A 12718-nucleotide genomic window follows, 5' to 3' on the forward strand; every position below is an offset into this window, starting at 1 on the left:
TGTAGCCAAGAGCAGAAGGCGTAGGATTCATAAACAAGGAAAGGTTTACTGATTACTGTACTAAGTGGTCGAATAATAAACAGGTAACTTTTAATGGCTCTGTTAATATAGGTTATCTCATGAAGTGTTCTCTAAATCACCTTCTCCAACTATCACTTCACAAATCACCACAGACGTTTCTCTCTCTCTCTCTCTCTCTCCTCAATCCTAACCCTATGACAAATCCTAACTCTGATCTAAACCATCCCTTAAACTCCCTCACTATCGCTATCTGACTCTCTCAAGCAAAGCACACAGTTTATATAGCACACATACTTCAACCCCCTTCAGTCACTCAGCCAATCAGTTCACATATGCAAATCCCCCATTCTTCCAGCCACTCATTTTTCTGTCACCATAGAAATACCGTAAAACACAGACATATAACAGGAAAACATAACCATAACCATAGACTTATTATATACAGACATGTAATGTCACAAAATGGTCACTTTCCCCCAGAGTTCCTGTAACTGCTACTTTATCCACTAAGTCATCTCTGTTGGTTAGGATCAAGTCAAGGATAGCTGATCCTCTAGTTCCTTCCTCTACTTTTTGTAGGAGGAAGTTATCCTCCACACAAGTCAGGAATTTCCTGGAGGAGCCATGTTTTGCAGAATTTGTCTCCCAACAAATATCGGGGAAATTGAAGTCCCCCATTACTACTACATCATGCTTCCTTAAAACATTGGCTATTTGCTTTTCAAAAGTTTCATCCTTGTCTTCTCCTTGATTGGGTGGCCGGTAGTAGACTCTGACCACCAGGTTCCTTTTATTCTTTGCTCCATTTATTTTGATCCAGATGCTCTTGATGGGGCTACCAAGCTAGGGATGTACGAAAGGGACTTACCTTGTCCCGCAGCTTTTTTCGCGGTGGGGGGGAGGCGCTTCGCTTCTCCCCCCGAAGTTCAGGCGAGAGGGGGGAGGCGTCCCACCTCGCCCGACCAAAATTCAGGCTGGGGAGAAGCGCCCCGTCACCCCGGCCGCGAAATAAAAAGTAAAACAAAACAAAAAAACCCGTGATAGGCTACGTAATGATTAACGTAGCCTATCACGGCTAGATTTCCAAAGTCAGCCATGATAGGCTACGTTAATTGTCACGTAGCCTATCACGGGTGACTTTGGAAAAAAAAAAGCGCATATGCAAATGGTGGCGGCCCATGGGCGCCGCCATTTGCGTTCCTTATTTTTGGCACGTCTTGTCTACGTAAAGATTTACGTAGAGTATGGCGAAAATAAGGGAACGCTATTTGCGTTGCCCTGATTTTCGCCATAGTCTACATAAATCTTTACGTAGACTAGACGTGCCAAAATAAGGAATGCAAATGGCGGCACCCATGGGCCGCCGCTATTTGCGCACGTGCTTTTTTTTTTCCTCCAAAGTCACCTGTGATAGGCTATGTGACGATTTACGTAGCCTATCACGGCTGACTTTGGAAATCTAGCCGTGATAGGCTACGTAAATCGTCATGTAGCCTATCACGGGTGTGTGTGTTTTCTTTTGTTTTTACTTTTTTATTTTGTAATGGTGGCGGCGGCAGCCGGTCGGGAGACCGGCCGCTGCCCCCGCCCCCACCAAAACGCCGCCGAAACGCCGCCAGGACCCGCCGCCGAGACCCGCCGCCGAGAGGGACATTCTCTGAAGGTAAGTTCCATCCTGTGGGGGGGCGGGGGGCCGGCGGAGAATTTCCCCAACACTTTCGGGGGGCCGAATGCCTCGGCGCTCAGCCTCCCGAAGATTCGTGGAGAAATTCTCCGCCATCCCTATACCAAGCTCATCCTCCTGTATTTCTGTGCAGAGATATGTATTTTTCACATACAGTGCAACCCCACCTCCCTTTCTGTTCCTCTTGTTCTTTTTGAACAAGTTATGTCCTTCAATTGCTGTATTCCAGTCATGAGAGTCATCCCACCAAGTCTCAGTTATACCTATCAAGTCATAATTTCCCTCCTGTATTAACAGTTCAAATTCGTTCTGTTTGTTTCCCATACTCTGGGCATTAGTATAAAGACATCAAAGAGCATGTGCTTCATGTCTGGCTTTCTTCCTACATGTGTCTGAAGACTATTACTGGGCGCTATCAGAGCTGTTCTCTCCATTGCAGTGCATGCGCCTACGTCCATTGTTACCCCCAACTTTACATCTCCCTTCCCCGTAGGATTCAGTTTAAAGCCCTGCTGGTGAAGTTCTTCATGCTGTGGCCAAACACATTCTTCTAGGGGTGAACGAAAGTCACTTACCTTTTCTCGCAGCTTTTTCGCGGTGGGGGGGAGCGCTACGCTGCTCCCCCCGCGAAGTTCAGGCCGGGGGGGGGAGGCTTCCCGCCTCGCCCGGCCGAAATTCAGGCTGGGGGGGAGGCTTCCCGCCTCGCCCGGCCGAAATTCAGGCCGGGGAGGAGGCTTCCCGCCTCGCCCGGCCGCGAACACGAAAGTAAAAAAAAAAAAAAAAAAGTCCCCTGATAGGCTACGTGACGATTCACGTAGCCTATCACGGCTAGATCTGGAAAGTCAGCCGCGATAGGCTACGTGAATCGTCACGTAGCCTATCACGGGTGACTTTAAAAAAAAAAAAAAGCGCGTACGCGAATGGCGGCCCCCAAAGGGAGCCGCCATTCGCGTTCCTTATTTAGTTGCTGTAGTCTACGTCAATGTTTACGTAGACTACGGCGAAAATAAGGGCAACGCAAATAGCGTTGCCCTTATTTTCGCCGTAGTCTATGTAAACATTGACGTAGACTACAGCGACCAAATAAGGAACGTGAATGGCGGCTCCCTATGGGGGCCGCCATTCACGTACGCGCTTTTTTTTTTTTTTTTAAAGTCACCCGTGATAGGCTACGTGACGATTCACGTAGCCTATCACGGCTGACTTTGCAAATCTTGCCGTGATAGGCTACGTGAATCGTCACGTAGCCTATCAGGGGACGTGTTTTTTTTTTCTTTCATTGCAATGGCGGGGGCGGCAGCCGGTCGAAAGACCGGCTGCCGCTCCCGCCCCGCTCGAACACCGGACGAACCGCCAGCCGGACCCGCCGCCGGGAGGGACATTCAGGGAAGGTAAGTCCCGTCCCGGGGGGGGGGCGGGGGGGGCTGGAGGATTTCTCCCCGAAACTTGTTCGGGGGGCCGAACACGTTGGCGCTCGGACCCCCGAAGTTTCGGGGAGAAATTCTCCGCCATCCCTACATTCTTCCCATCCTTTGTGAGGTGCAACCCATCCCTTGCCAACAGCCCATCTTCCAGGAAGTATAGCCCGTGGTCCCAGCATCCAAACCTCTCTCATCGGCACCAACTTCGTAGCCAGTCATTCACCCAGAGTATTTTTCGTTCCCTTTCTATCCCTCTTCTAACTACTGGAAGGATGGATGAGAAAACTATCTGGGCCCCAAAGGTCTTGAGTTTCCTTCTCAAAGCTTCAAAGTCTGACTTGATTTCTTCGTAGCTCGGCTTGGCGGTATCATTTGTTCCCACATGGATGAGAAGAAAGGGATACCTGTCAGTGGGCTTTATGAGTGCAGGCAACCTTTCAGTCATGTCTCTAATCTGTCCTCCCGGGAGACAACATACCTGGCGAATCCACGGGTCTTCGCAACATACTTGGGTCTCAATCCCATGCAGCAAGGAGTCTCCCACTACTACCACTCTTCTCTTCTTGTTGTTGTAGGCCTGGGTTTCATCGCCTCTGTTTGACTGACCTTCAGCCTCTTGATCACTCTCATGTAGGTTCCCCTGTGATTCTTCCTCTGCAGGCTGTCCTCCAGTCTCATCCGCAAGTACCTGGAATCGGTTCCACAGCTCCACTGCTTCCACTGGTGCAGAGTGGCGTCTAGTTCTTCTCCTCCTAACTGTCACCCTTTTCCAAGGAGTATCCTCTACTCCATTTTTCTTCACCTCAGCATTTCCCACTTCTGCCTCATCTTGCTGTTGCTCTTCAAGCTTCTCGTCTTCGCTTTGCTGCTGTAGTTCCCCCATTCTGTCCAAGAACTCTTCATGTTCTCTTATTCCCTGGAGGGTTGACAATCGCCGCTCCAGTCCACTTACTTTTTCTTCCAGCAGCGTGATCAACTTGCACTTGTTGCAGGTGTAGGCCATGTTGTTCTCAGGCAAGAAAACAAACACTGCACACACCTTGCAGGTCACCACCACTGGAGAGCCTTGTCCTTCCATTGCCTCTTTTCCCTTTTTGTGTCTAGCTTTGTGATTGTTCTAGACTAGCCTGTGCCTGCTCCTCTACTCAGTAGAGGTTAAAAGCAGAGTCCCACTGGTGTGGAAGTGTGTGTTACAAGACAAATAAATGGAAAAAAAAGTTAGTTAAAAAAGAAAAAAGAAAATTAATTAATTAATTAATTAATTTGAATCCACAAAGTATTGTGCAGTTTCATACAGCCCCTGGGTTGGTCTACTTGTTGAAGCCAACATATAGCTCTCTTACCATTAAAGAGGACAAACACTATTCCAAGGATTACGATCGGATGTTCCAAGTAAGGCTGTTAAATACTCATTAACACATGCAGAAAAAGCAATTACTCTGTCTGTTGGGGCCCTGCATAGCCATCATTGTGGCTGAGCTGGTCATGTAAGCTATCATCATCAGCAATAGCAGCAGCATTGTTATCTACTGGTGATTCACAAAAAAATGAGAAGAAACTGCCATAATCCTCAGCTTTCCTAATGGCAATTGAATGTCAAAGGAGAAGAGTACATGGCAGGAGTTTAAAAAAAAACCCACTCTGATGCTTCATGTGCCTGTGTAAATGGCAGAATGTATATCAGGATCTATGGTAGATCTCTACGTGATTGGCAGTAGATCGGAAGGGGCTCTAACTCCCAGTTGTTTATCAACAGCAATTTTTGGCAGTCTGATTTTAGACAGTTAGAATCCCTGACCTGTAGTAACTCAGATGTAGATTTGTATTTGTGTATGCAGGTCATGGGGTACAGAAGATAATTGGCTCTGCCCCACGAATCACCATTTTACATCTGGTTCTAGTTGGGGGAACTTCTCTTCCCTGTGAGAGAGAGAGAGAGAGAGAGAGAGAGAGAGAGAAGTGTGCATATTTCTGTTCCATACTTGGCTACATCCTTCCACTGGAATTCCTCACCTTTCTGGTATGGTTGGTGGGACTTCAGGTTTCATGGACTTTTTAAACTGTTGCTTCCATTAAGATCACTGAAGCCCAGGGCCACATTATTGTGCTCATTCAATGCACAAACACTCTACTCTTATTCTGGCATTGCTACAGTCAAGGTACTGGAACACATTCTACCTCTACTTACATAAAGTTCAATGATACAAATCAAATCTTTGAGTCATGCAGAACCAAGAAGGTTATGTGTGTGTTTATTTCTTTAAAATATTTAATATCCCACCCTTCAGTTTAAAAACAACAACTTAACAACATAGAGTTAAAACAAGAAAAAATCAATAATAAAAAAATAAAATGCAATAATCATAAAATAATGACTAAAAAAGCTACTTAGCCTAAAAATATCACCAGCTTTAAACAGATTAAGTTTGCAATCCTATAAATGTTAACTCAGAATTAATCCCCTATACACACTTATTCCTGGGTAAGTCTGTAGAGGATAGCATCCTAAAAGTCCTGTGCAAGTTTGCATGGCACTGGAAAGACATGAGTTGGTGTCAGGCGACCCTTTCTGGGGAGAGAATTCCACAAACAGGATTGCATAACTAAGAAGGCCCATTCCCTGGTCACCACCTGTCTCATCTCCAAAGGCAGGGTCAACTGATGAAGGGCCTCAGAACATGATCTCAGCATTCAGGTAATTCCACTTGGGAGTAGATGGCACTTTAGATACCTAGGTTCAAAGCCATATAGGGCTTTACAGGTTAAAATGAGCACTTTGAATTGTGCTTGGAAATAGACCAATGTAACAACTAAAAGCCCATCTTGTCAGTCCTTCCCAGTTTAAGAAATTTCAAAATGTGTTCCATTTGACTGGCACTAGTCAACATTCTAGCAGTTATATTTTGACCCAACTAGTCTTTCCAAGTCCTGAGTACACTCCGGGAGAGAGCGGAAGACAGGAAGGCCTGGTGTGCTATGGTCCATGGGGTCACGAAGAGTCGGACACAACTTAACAACTGAACAACAACAAGTCTTTCCAAGTAGTTTTCAATGTACAATGCATTGCACTAGTCCAATCTGAAAATTTCCAAAGCATAGATAAACATGGTCAGACTATCTCTGAGAAGTCTGAAACGTGTAAGAGGGCTCCAGTTCCATGTCCCAGTGTATTCTGACAGTCCAGGTTTGGTCCATTCATGATAGGATGACCTACCGTACAACTGCTTCAACATAGCATTGGCACTGCCAAAAGGTCTATTCCCTAAGAATTCTCAAGTTGATTCACAGTATACCCAGAAGGTTAGCCTATCAAATTATAGAAAGACATCAATATTTCAATCTCATATTATAACGTACATAATTAGATGAGATGAATAAAGAAAAAGAGATGCAGACAGATAGAAGAGGGGATCTATTTTCTATTTTCTTTATTTTTTTGCACAACTGGAATATATATGTCCTATTTTTAATATCTCCATTTTATATGGCTGTTACTTACTCCGGTCCTGCAGAACCTATTACATGCCTTAAGCCTAAAGCTCATTCAAAAAACTGGATCCAAGACTGTTGTTCCACCAGCAGGATACCCTCTGGAACAGATTTTGAGGGTGCATGAGGGGCTGCAGGTGGCAGGAAAGTCCCCTTCCCCCATCAGTATCCTTCTGTTGGTGAAACAACAACCTTGGTTCCAACTAAATATTTATATAATCAAGAGTTTAGATCAGGGGTGGGCAACTTTGGGGGCCAATTTCAATGCCCTGGAACCCTCTGGGGGCTACACCAACACTGTGTATTGCTGAATTTTGATGGTGGCAGTGTGGCAAAAAAAACCCAAAACACCCGCCACTGGTTTGCCACCAAATTTCAGCAACAAACCACAGAATTTTCAGCAGCAAAGGCATACGCTTTGGCCACTGTTATAGTTTGCCATTCGGCAGCAAACCGCTGACTGCTTTGCTACTGCTGCTGCCACTGCAGCAGCAGCAAGTTCGGGGGCAGTGGGGGCAGACTTAAGGTGGGAGGGGGGCACATGAAATCTGTATGCCCCATCCTTCATTTACATACATGCAGCTTTGAAAATAGCCATTCACCTGGTTGACTATGCTAAGAATTGCCCCCAAGTGACTGGATGACTCCCCATTTTCCCTACTAGCTTTAAAAAAACAGTAGATCTTTAAGGCCAAAAGGCTGAACATAAGAGTCATAGAATCCTAGAATAGTAGGGTTGGAAGGGCCCTACAAGACCATCGAGTCTAACCCCCTGCTCAGTGCAGGAATCCAAGTCAAAGCATCCCTGACAGATGACTGTCCAGCTTCATCTTGAATGCTTCCAGTGGGGGAGAGCCCACCACCTCCCTAGGTCATTGGTTCCATTGTTTTCCTCTCTTCCCAGAAAAGGGAAAGAAATAGCCTTTGGCCTGCCTCTGGAACAAAGCCTTGTATATTTAACAAGACTATCTCTGGAGATTGCACACAGGGCTTCATTTTTCCTCCCGCTCTTAAAACTGCCGCTCTAATGCTTCGAGGAAGAGGCAGCCAAGCTGCCTTGGCTTAAGCTGCCTTAGCACTCCACCAATAACAGAGCATGGAGATGAAGGGAGTGATGTAATAGGACAGTCTGGGTTGGAGTGGGGAGAATTTAGGAGGGGCAGAACCTAGGGAAGTGGATCAGGGGAGGTGTAATCATATTTGCAATACTGGATGAAAACATATACAATTTTTAGAACCTTGGAATATTAACTGCAGCTCAGGTTGTGGGGGTGCTGATCCTGATGTAACACTGTCATACAAAATCTAGCGCATGACTAGAAGATTGCCTCGCAGTGGATTATATATGGTTGGGCTTATAGTTTGTGTATTTTTAACCTGATTGTAATATTGGATATTTTATAAAGTAAAAAAGGCAGGATACATCCCGATAATAAACAAATGAATAAGAAAGATGCTAATATATATGGTACAATACCTTGTGGAAAATTATTTAGCTGAGTTCATTTATGTTCCTTACAGAATGCTGATGAAAAAACTGGGCTCTCCCAATGTCTGATTCTCATTCATTATTTCCTATTTAAAGTGATTTCTGTACAAAATAGTTGATAGTGTATGTTCCTTTGGGGTAACCTCTCCTTCCTTCTTTTGATCAGGTCTTTTTCAGGGGCCTTACAGTGAATGCAGTGCGAGGATTCCCAATGAGTGCTGCCATGTTTCTTGGATATGAACTTTCACTCAAAGCCCTAAGAGAACAAGCAGAGACAAATCCTTGAATTTCAGGTTAGCGTCATAACCGTGTTTAGTGATTCCATACCTTCTTCATCTAAAAAACTAGGGAAATATAATAACAGCAAGATAGGCAGTGACCCTAAGTACATTTGCTTGAAGGTAACATCCACTGAAGCAGATAGAACATACTTCCACATAATGGCCATGATCCAGTTTAGACCTAAGTGCTTTAAGCCCATTGAAATCAATGTAAAATTAACTAAAGCTGCAATGCTATATTCTTACTTGGGAGTAAACCCATTGCATTTTGGGGAACTTACTTCTAAGTACATAAGATCAGTCTGTAAACTTCTGCACTGGATTGTTGCCAATGAGTGCAACCCAGTCCCTGGAACACAATGTGATTTTTGCAGTTAGTTTCCATGGGAAATGGATTGCATTTAGTTATGTTCAGTCCACTATCCATTTATCAGTTTACTTTCCATTGACAGATGACAAAACAATACATTCAATTGTGGGGCATTGCTAGGGGGTGGAGATAACCTTGTACTACTTTCTTCTTTTTAACTTGTTATGGGATTAATTCCAGATCAGCATTCAGCTTTGGACAGAGGGAAGAAAAAAAAATTAAACAAAATTCTAAAACTGCTCTGACCATGGAGTGGTGGGAACAGATGATACGCTATGGGCATTGCCCAGTAGGTCTATTACAGGAGCATCGGTCATGCTTCTGGAAGCAAATTTTATTTTTTTCCAGGGAACAGCCTGAAACTCTATAGACTCTTTAAAAAATAAAAATGGCAAAACCAGTTTGACCAGAAACTGTGCTGGGACACAAAAAATCATGCATGTGTGTGCCTCACATAGCAGTTTTACAATACTGACATATCTGAAACGATGTTGTCTGTATGGGTTGTTCTTCTTATGGTTATTTGCTTCTTTTTATTTTTCTTAAGGAGTCTTCTGCTCCTGACCATTGCTTTTACTTCATGAGCCAAATCAACAGCATAGCCTTGATGAGGGACTTATGTCACACAAATGGAACCTGCACTGAAGGAATTTCATAATGCCAGAAAACTTTCTGTTTGTGAAAAGTAATTATTGATCTGTTCCGTGGACTTGGTTGAAGAGTTTCAAGTATGCATTTATAGAATTCTGATCCAAATCATCTTCATCTGAAGTCTTTCATTTTAAAGCCAAACGCAACTTTAAAATAGGTATGGTTGTCTGGCAATGACCAAAACTTTCATTGGTGAGGCAATAGTGCAACTTGTTTGGTCTAGGATAAACCACTAGTGTTTGTATTCTAGTACTATCTGTAAGAGGTTAATTGTGGCCCATTACGTCGAATAATCCAAGAGAATAGCTTCTAATGTGCTGAAACTGTCTTTCCATTCTTTCTCTTCATATGACAAGGTACAGAAAGTCCAAACATATAAGACCGACTCTGGCCCACTAGCACTGGCTGCCTGTATGTTTCTGAGCCCGATTCAAGGGTCTGGTTTTAACCTATAAAGCCTTACGTGGCTTGGGACCACAATACCTGACGGACCACCTCTCCTGACACGAACCTACCCATACACTACACTCATCATCTAAGGTACTCCTCCAGCTCCCTGCTCTGAGAGAAGCTTGGAGGATAGCAGCAAGGGAGAGGGCCTTCTCAGTGGTGGACCCCCAACTGTGGAATGATCTCCCTGATGAGGCCTGCCTGGCACCAACATCGTTATCTTTTCGGCGCCAGGTTAAGGCCTTTCTCTTCTCCCAGGCATTTGGCAGTATATGATAAGTTTTAATTGATCCTGGATTGTCTAATGGTTATGGTTGTTTGCTTGAGATCACTTGTTTGAAGTTGTTTTAGATCTATGTTCTCTTGTGTATATTGTCTGTTTGTGTGCTTTTTATGTAAATGGTTTTTAATCTTTGTCTATTTTTTTTTTAATGTTTTAATCATTGTAAACCACCCAGAGAGCTTTGGCTACTGGGTGGAATAGAAATGTTTAATAATAATAATAATAATAATAATAATAATATCATTGGAAGACGAGAAGGAATGTAATAACCTCATCAAGACTTCAAGCACTTAGCTACAATAAATTTACAGTTCTGATTCCCTGCCCTCCAAACAAATGTAATTCACTGTGACAAAGTTTTTTCCCCATTCAGTGCTGTTGGCCTCTCTAGTGTTTTATTTTTATGGAGTCTGTTACACTGAATGAGATACTAAATGTAAGAAGAAGTGAGTGCCTTTAAGTAACTGTAGTAGAACCATTGCGTATCAGCAGTCCATTTGGCCTTACTGTAGGTCTCCAAGTCTTACTTCTAGAGTCCTCTTTGGCTCCTGTTAGCAAACGGCGAGGAGGTGAATAGTGTGTGCAGAATCAGGGCAGATCACTACTTTTAGGATCTGGCCTAGCTGACACTCGCAGAAAGCTTGGGTATAACAGAAACAGCTCTGCAGGCCAAGTCAAAATCAGTTTCTCAGTCAGAATGCAGCCACTGAAATAACAGGATACAGATGACAGGTGAATGCCAAACTGCATCAGTTTGGATGTGAGCACTATTCTGATGAGAAGATATAGGGAAGGATCAAGGTTAGGGTTCAATCTCAGAGAAGGGATAGAGAAGCCAGAAGGCATGGCAAAGGGGTAGAGGAAGATGAGAGGGAACCTGAATGATCCGTTTGCTTTAGCAAAGTGGAAGAGTAGCCAATATAGGCACACTCCATTGTAAATTAGGGATGGCAGAGAATTCCGCCACGGATTCCAGTGAGGCCGGATTCTTTAGAATCTGGCCCCCGGAATCCGTGGCAGAACAGCCTCCTGCCCCCCGTGGAATCCCCCCGGGATGGCAATTACCTGGGGTGGATGTGGCGGATTTAGCGGCGGCGGCAGCAGTTCCGGCGGCGGCTCCAGCAGCGGCGGCTGGTCTCCTGGCCGGCCACGGCCGGGCTGCTGCCACCGCCATTGCCATCCTTGCAGCCGTGATAGGCTACGTAACAATTTACGTAGCCTATCATGGCTACCCCCCCCCCCAGTGTATGCAAATGGCAGCAGCTACGGCGGCCGCCATTTGCGTTCCCTATTTTTCACCGATTTATCTTACATAAATATTTACGTAAGATAAAACAGTGAAAAAAAGGGGAACGCAAATAGCGTAGTGGGCGCTATTTGCTTTCCTTTATTTTTCGCCTTTCTAGCCTACGTAAATATTTATGTAAGATAAATTACGTAGATAAATATTTATGTAGATAAATATAAGATAAATATTTACGTAGGCTAGAACGGCAAAAAATAAAGGAACGCAAATAGCGCCCACTACGCTATTTGTTTTCCCCCTTTTTTCGCCATTTTATCTTACGTAAATATTTACGTAAGATAAATCAGTGAAAAATAGGGAACGGAAATGGCGGCCGCCGTAGCCGCTGCCATTTGCGTACGCTGGTTTTTTTTTGGGGGGGGGGTTAGCCATGATAGGCTACGTAAATTCTTACGTAGCCTATCACGGCTGCCTGGCTGGACGCAAATGGCGGCGGCTACGGCGGCCGCCATTTGCGTCTGCAGCAGCCCGTCTGTGGCTGGAAATCTGGCTGTGGACAGCCTGGAGCCGGCCGTCAAGGATTACGGGGGGTGGGATGGAGCACCTCCCCCTCCACCACAAAATATTCCGCGAAAAGATAAGTGAGTTTCGTACATCCCTATTGTAGATGAATCAAGCAACATCTTGCTCCTCCTCAACAAGGAGAAGGATTTTCTCTGGTACTGCAAATGATGATCAGGGAAAGTACTTTAAATAAAATAACCATCTGAAAGACATACGGCATTAGCATTTCAATGCACCACAAATTTATTGTAAGGGATAGCTGGGGATTTCGTTTACTTTGCATTTTGATGCAAATTTACCTAGTCCTAATCCCCAGACTTCTACACGAACCAGAATGCAATTGCAACCCCAAATCTGTACATTTCTGGACTTTTCTATCAAGTCTGTCAATTAAAAATGTGCACAAAGTGCATATTAGGAAAAGATGTGCCAAAACTGTGCATATTAGAGAACAATGTGCACAAAATCACTATATACTATGGCAGGGATCTGCATATTTTTAAACGTTCACACAAAAATGCATATATTGGGAGAAAGGTTCATTTCAATATGTACCAAAAACATGTATGCATTTTTGCACTGACATTTAAAACAAAATCTGCAAATTGATGTGGAAACAGGATGGAATGAACTTAATGGTGGAAATCCGGCAAACTGAACGAAAGCGAACTTGACAGATTTGCCCATCCTTATGGAAGATCTTTGTTTAGAGATTGACAAGGGGCCCTGCTGGTGTTGTTGGATGCCCCAGCAGCCTTTGATACTATGG

The 12718-nt window shown here is 44.3% G+C and overlaps 1 protein-coding gene across 4 annotated transcripts in view; it reads left to right on the forward strand.

Annotated features, from left to right (window-relative positions):
• The window catches only part of SLC25A48 (solute carrier family 25 member 48), a 71393-nt gene extending 60009 nt beyond the window's left edge, over positions 1-11384 (forward strand). For 2 of the 4 annotated variants that reach the window (XM_084838996.1, XM_084838993.1), the window contains exon 7: positions 8271-11384. In XM_084838996.1, coding sequence (XP_084695122.1) covers positions 8271-8390 — 120 coding nt within the window. In that variant the 3' untranslated portion in view covers positions 8391-11384. The remainder of the gene's footprint in view (positions 1-8270) is intronic. The other 2 variants (XM_084838994.1, XM_084838995.1) reach the window with 2 other exon arrangements.
• Positions 11385-12718: the final 1334 nt, after the last annotated feature.

Source organism: Heloderma suspectum, chromosome 2 (genome assembly GCF_057233095.1).
Source record: "Heloderma suspectum isolate Gila_16-S chromosome 2, 16-S_ref, whole genome shotgun sequence".
NCBI classification, from domain to species: domain Eukaryota; kingdom Metazoa; phylum Chordata; class Lepidosauria; order Squamata; family Helodermatidae; genus Heloderma; species Heloderma suspectum.